The sequence below is a fragment of the Chrysochloris asiatica genome, unplaced genomic scaffold (assembly GCF_000296735.1).
Source record: "Chrysochloris asiatica unplaced genomic scaffold, ChrAsi1.0 scaffold00007, whole genome shotgun sequence".
Classification (NCBI taxonomy): Eukaryota; Metazoa; Chordata; class Mammalia; order Afrosoricida; family Chrysochloridae; genus Chrysochloris; species Chrysochloris asiatica.
Window position 1 is genome coordinate 39,483,230 of NW_006408525.1, and position 6,736 is coordinate 39,489,965.

At 43.2% G+C, this 6,736-nt stretch overlaps 1 protein-coding gene across 1 annotated transcript in view; it reads left to right on the top strand.

Moving 5' to 3' along the window:
* The first annotated feature begins 2,539 nt into the window (after positions 1-2,539).
* Positions 2,540-6,736, top strand: part of PRKAR1A (protein kinase, cAMP-dependent, regulatory, type I, alpha) — a 22,394-nt gene continuing 18,197 nt past the window's right edge. The window contains exon 1 of the mRNA XM_006833607.1: positions 2,540-2,711. Within this exon, the coding sequence (XP_006833670.1) occupies positions 2,541-2,711 (171 nt within the window). The 5' untranslated portion in view covers position 2,540. The remainder of the gene's footprint in view (positions 2,712-6,736) is intronic.

Genomic DNA, 6,736 nt, shown 5'->3' on the forward strand with positions numbered 1-6,736 from the left:
CCCCCCGAAACGACGCGATAACGATGACTCCTCCAGCTCACTCCTTGGGAGGAGATCCATCTTTTCAGCCGAGGAAGGGGTGGGTGGGTGGTGCGGCCTGAATCAGGATCAGTTTCTCAAAGTACTAGTGTCTAAATATTTCCTTGAATGTATTCCTTTTGACACTGAATTTGATCACAACTGAATCTCCATAAAGGGAGACTATGATGAGTGCTTCCTCATTGTTGTTAATGTGCCGTGGAGTCGGTTCCGACTCATAGCGACCCTCTATAGGGTTTCCGAGGCTGTAAATCTTTACGGGAGCAGAAAGCCTCATCTTTCTCCCGGGGAACAGCTGGTAGTTTCGAACTGCTGACCCTGAGGTTAGCAGCCCGATTTGTAACCACTACGCTACCAGAGTTCCTTGTGCTTCTTTATAGGTAGAGACAATTCGCTGTAAGTCGAAACGTAGTTACGATTTGGAGGGGAGGGGAGGGGAGCTAATTTGCGGGGCTATGAAAATATAGGTGCGAGGCCAGTAGTTAATTAAAAACAATGAAGATTGTGGAATTCAGGGATTCATTTGGTGACTGCCTTCATCTTGTGGCATCTTTGATGCCAGTGTCTTTGGGGCTGGTAAAGACCATTACTGTGTTTCCAACAGAAACAGTCTGGCCTCGTGGGACCCAGTTCTCTTCATCTTTACCAACCAAGGACCTGATGGTTGAATGATTGTGATCAGCTGAATTGCTGTGCTTCTTTTCTGAAATACTATGGAATGTTTGGGAGCAGAAAGATCTGCTTTACTATTGTGGCCTTCAGCGTTTGAATTTGCAGAAAGAAAATGGCACAGGCTGTATTAGCTCCTGTGGAGGTGATGACTGACTTGGAAAAGTGACTGATACACCTATCTCCGAAAGTGAATAAAGTTTTCACTTGTCTTTTTGGGTGCCTGTTTCTGAAATAGCAGCATGAATCTTTTTCCATGGCCTCTAATTTATGCGTTTGTCATGGTGTCACAGATTTTTCTCAGGGTCTGTTAATGAATCTACGTGTTAGTGACCTTTGTCAGGAAAGTTATCAAAACAAAATGAGTAACTGTAACACTTCAAAATAACGCCATCCCCGTACTGCTCTCTTTTAACCCTTTAAATGAACCATTTCATCACCTAGGTTCTGTGTACCTTATAATTGGAAAAGTCTGATTTCCTGTTGAATTTGCTTGCATAATGGAGGGGGGAACATGGCTTTTTTATTTTTATTTTTTTATTCATTGCTTAGTAATTAAGAGTTGGGTGGAAGATAGTTGATGACCCTGATGTTGAATTACTGAGCTTTTAAATGCAGGCTAAGCTTAGCTGCTTATTATATTTCTAGTTACTTCACATCAAGATTATTTTGAGCCCTCTAAAATCTGTTGGGAGCCCTGGTATATGGTATAGCACTTCAGGATACTGCACTGGACCACAAGGGCAGTTTGAATTACAAGGGCGGCAGTTCAAACCCGCCAACCACTCCCAGGAAACCTTATACAGAGTCTCTGCCAGTCAGAACTGACTCAGTGGCACTTGTCAACAACAGCAAAGTGTTGAATATATTTTATCTTCTCTATAAAATGTCCTGGTGTGGTGCCGTAGGGTATGATCTGGACTGCTAAACCTCAAGGTTGGTGGTTCAAAGCCTTGAAAACGGTATACAGTTGCTGTGAGTTGGAATCGACTCACTGGCACTTAACAACAATGAGACATTAGTGTAAGTTTAGAATTTACCTGAACATTTTAAATGAAAAAATGGCTTGACATTTTCCTGTCCAAATCACCAAATCTTCACAGTTTACTTGGTAAATCGGTGAGTGTGGTTCCTGTGTGTGTGTTGCTTGTGAGTGTGTATGTTTGCTTGCTTCTAAAAATCTTCCCTCTCACCGCTAGGTGAGTGTGTTGTCTTTTAGGGCTGGATTCTAGTAAATGGTTCGGGAATTAAAGCTTGCTTTTAGAGTTCCTTATGTTTTGAACTTTCTGATTGCTTTAGCCTTTGACTAATCAATCCTTTGCTCCAGTGGTTTGCTGTGTAACTTTAGGACGTCCCTGTGGGACCGGAGTTACGTGCAGGGAATGCCAGTTGGACTTGGGTGTCCTTGTAATTCTCAGCCCTGTTTACCATTTACATACTTCGCACGTCATGGTGATGTCTTCTGCTGGGGAGGACTGAATGAAATTCCCTCCGGGGCCTGACTTCTCAGCAGCCCGCCTCTGCAGGGGATAGTGGCTCTGACTTCCGCCCAGGAGCCCAGGTGACTGCCTCTCCTTTTGCTGCCTACGGGAATCCAACCAGCTCCTGCTTGGAGGAACTCAGTGAATACTTTTTGGAAGAATGCTCTAGATTTACATACTTTATACTCTAGGGCCCACCTCCCCTTTAAAAAAAAATCTATTTAGTGGGAAAGAAAATGATCCCTTGTGGAATCACTTGTCTAATGCATTATGCAAGTCAGAGGGCAAATTGGGGTTTGCCTAGTCTAGCTCGTTTACCACACACATCTGCTTTCTCTTGTAGTGAAAACCATGGCGTCCGGCAGCACCAGTGAGGAGGAGCGCAGTCTGCGGGAATGTGAGCTCTACGTCCAGAAGCACAACATCCAGGCGCTGCTCAAGGACTCGATTGTGCAGTTGTGCACCGCGCGGCCCGAGAGGCCCATGGCATTCCTCAGGGAATACTTTGAGAGGTTGGAGAAGGTAACTATAAATGTGGGAGGTGCTGCAGGGACTGGTGATTGCTCAGTTGAATCCAGTAAAATGTTACTAACTGGTACCTTTTGGGGGGAAAGGAATTCTGGCCCAATAAAACGTCTAAAGCAATTTAAAGGAAAAAGAGAGTTAAGGCATCTGTAGGCATTAAAAAATGATGAGTGGACTTTCTTAGGAAATAGTATGTGTCTGCTAAGTTGACTTGGTTAACAGGGCTTCCAATCAGTTCCTTGGAACTGTTGTAATTGATAGATGCAATCTACTATTAGCAGGTTAATCCTAAGTACTAAATATAAATACTACAGTACTTAGATTCTCAGGAAGTGAGGGAATGCTTGCCTCTTCCTAAAGCTGTGACAGCCAGGCTAATGAAACATTTGAGCCTAGCTTTGATGATTAATAGAGCAGAACTTGTGAATTTGCGAAGTCCCGTCTCCCTACAGTACATCTCAGTGATACGTCAAGAGTGACTGCTGTCACAATTATACTTTTATACTTTTGGTTGGGACTTGCTTCTCTTTTGGAAAAATTAATCCAGTTCTTAATCTTTGCCGTTTGTTGTCATTGTGTATTTTGGTGAGACCTAAGTATATGATACAGGAGCCCTGGTGTGGCGCTGTAGGTTAATGCGCCAGACTGCAAAGCCGTTTGAACTGCCAGGTCGGCAGTTCAAGCTCACCAGCTGCTCCTTGGAAACCCTATACAGGGTCGCTATGGGTCGGAACTGACCCGACAGCACTAAACAACAACAACAACAAGTATATGATACAAGCTTTTTAAAGCAAAATGAGAATTTTCCCTCCAGAACAGTGCTTCAGTTCAGCTCGTTGGCATGATGAATGACAGAGTCTAGATTGCTAAATAGAGTTTCGTTTGATTGGCTGCTTTAAATTAGCAAATTTATAAATTTCCTTGTGCATCTCAAGGTTAACAGGTAATTCGTAGTGATGGGGAACTAACTGGGGGACATTTTCTCAGGTGTATGGTCATGAGTTATTTTTTAGTTATATGATAGGAATAATTGTCAGCTTTTCAACTGATTGAGACAGTTTACTAATCAGTAGAATTTATTAGGAAAAGTGTATTCCAAGATTAAAAAATGCATGATGGTTCAGTGATCAAATATTTGCTGTTGTCTTGAAAAATTCTTAAAATTGATATTTAATACCATGAATAGACTAATGAAAACAAAAGGAAGCAAATGAGTCCCTGTGGATTTTCCTATCTTGGAAATTTAGTAGCTTTTCTGGCTTTGAAAAGACTTGTATCTAGTGAGTGAAAGCATTGTAGAGAGAGGCAGGTCTGTCAGCATTTCCTGGTATGAAATCAAGTGCGTTCCTGGAGATCTGGTTCTGAAATGGGTCACTGTAAGGTGATCCCTGTTCTCCTTGGACATCGATAGAAACCATCAAAGGAGAGGAGAAAGCAGGTGAGACGTAAGTGTGTCTTTGTACTGGGAGCGTTGCATGATGGTGCTGGGGTCAAAGCCTGTGCTTTGGTAGCGATTCTTAAGCATGAACAAAAATGGAAAGCAGGAAATCATGAAAATGATTTTGTTGCCATTGAGCGTTTTAGATGTAAAGTGTGCTGGCTTCTCATCAAGATGGACTGTTGGAATTAACTCCTGCTGACCCTACAGGACAGAGAAGGACTGTTCCCCCATGGGACTGTCTAATCCTAGGGCAGTAGCCTGTGGGAGCTTTCTCTCACAGAGTGGCTAGTGATTTCAAACCTCTGACCTTTTGCGTAGCAGTCAGTCACTTCACCTCCGGTGTCACCAGGACTCCTGGTTGGCTTCATTCGCCTATTAAAATTCTCACAGATGAAACTTCCCTCATAATTCAAGGGTCCTCGTTCACTGGCACACACACCCCTTTAACTATGATAGAATACATACAGATAGCTGGTCTTTGAAGTAAACTCTTGATTTTCAACGTGTTAATAGGTGATGTATATATTAGGTACCAGGTTTATAGATCTGAGAATACAGTTATTGCTCAAAATCCGTATCTTCATACTCCTCCTTAATGGGGCTCACATTTCTGGTACCTTCAACCACTTATTAAGAATGTATCGAAAACTCACGTCTGGCTCATTGAAAGCCTCTGCACTTTAGTCTGTCATCTAGAGTCTGATGTTATTAAATGCCATCGAATCTCATAGCGAGCAACCCTTTATAGGGCTTCAAGGAGAATCTGATGTATAGAGAGATAACGTTAGAACTTGGCTTGTCTGCTAGATCAGGCCAGAGGAATTTGGATGGCTGTGGCCACTGAGTCTCTGTGCCAAGTAGTTGTATGAAGCACTCTACATAGATGAAATCATGTGTTACATACCTATGGTAGGTGATTCTCACCGTTTTACAGAGGACGCGGGCAAGCTCAGAAATTAAGTAACGAGACTGAGGTCATTTAATGTAATAGCTTTGGCTGTAACAACATGTTACTGTTAGTGCTATCAAGTCAGTTCTGACTCATATGACCCTATATAGGCCTTCTGAAGTGTCTTGTGAGCTTGAACTGCTGCCAACCTTGAGGTTCAATCCGACTTTGCAGTCCAGCGCATTAACCCTCAGCGCCACACCAGGACTCGTGCAGCAGCATATAACCCCCAGATTCCAGTGACTTAGTACAGCAGATTTACTTCTTGGGCCTCTGCAGCTCAGCTGGGCTCACCCCATCTTGTCTTAGACTCCCTATGTCATATTTTGGGTCCAAAGTGGGAATATAGATGTAGGGCTTGCTGTTTTCAAGGTGGAGAGAGAATAAGTTGGGGAGAAGAAGGGAGAGGGAGGGGGCCAGCATAGAAACAGACCCAGACCGTCTGTTGTATCTGATTGGTGTGGTAGGAAGTTTAGTACTTCACTTAGAGGGAAGAATGGCAGGGGCAGTGAGGGAGGGGGGAGGAATTGTGAAAACGGTGAGTGTTGGGAAAGGTTTTGAACCTACAGTTCTTAAGCATAGTGCTAGGTAGAATGGGATTTTGATGTGTGTTTTTTGATTTTGATGTGCTTTGATGTGAGAGGTCTTCAAAAAGTTTGTGGGAAAATGGGATTAAAAGACAAAAAGAAAAGAAATTTGAAAACGTTATTTCTCAACATAAACACCATCAAGTTCATGATACTTCTGTAAGCAGTGATCCTGTCACTTAGTCTGCCCTACACCTGAGTCCTGCTCTGCACTGAGTCCACGTTGATGTTGTTAACTGAAGAGAAAATGGGAGCCCTGGAAAAGATTTTTAAGATTCGGAAACAAGTGAGAAGGAACCACATCAGGACTGTAAGGTGTATGCCTAAGGATTTCCCAAGGAAAGTCTCACAGAATTGCCCTGGTTAGATGAGAGGAATGAACAGGAGGATTGTTGTGTGGGAGAAGGACTGTTTGGGGTGTTGTCTGCTGATGTTTTGGCTAAATTTCTCAGAACACTCTGGTTATTCTCTAATCCTCCAGAAACTCAAGAAGTACAATGTTTTCAGCATTCCCAAAACAGTGCTATGACCTTTGCTCTGTTGTTGTTGTTTATTGTAAATTATAGTTTACATGAGAGAACTTTAGTTTTACATTCATTCTATCGTATATCGTTTCATTGCCATGGTTCCAATCCCCCCCCTGCATCATCAACCTACCAAAGGGTATACCCTATAAACCCGCCCCCTACACTCCCCTACCCCCACACCCCCCATTCTTCAGCACACAGTCCCTCTCCCTCTCTGGATTCAAAGTCCCCAGCCGCTTCATCACTCCACATCATCACTCCACATCATCCTCTCTGCCTCCATCTCGGGCCTCGCTGCTTGACCTTTGCTCTTGAATGGACCGCTTCCACCTCTTGGTAGACACTGCCTTGATTATCCTTTGATTTAGCTCCTGTGACAGTTCTTTAAGGAAATGCTTCAGGATCTTGATTGCATGTGTTTAAAAACCAAAAGGGAAGAACACGGTCAGTATTTCTCAAGCTGGGGGAACTGAAGAAAAAATTCAAGCCTCGACTTTCGCTATTGAAAGATTCACTGG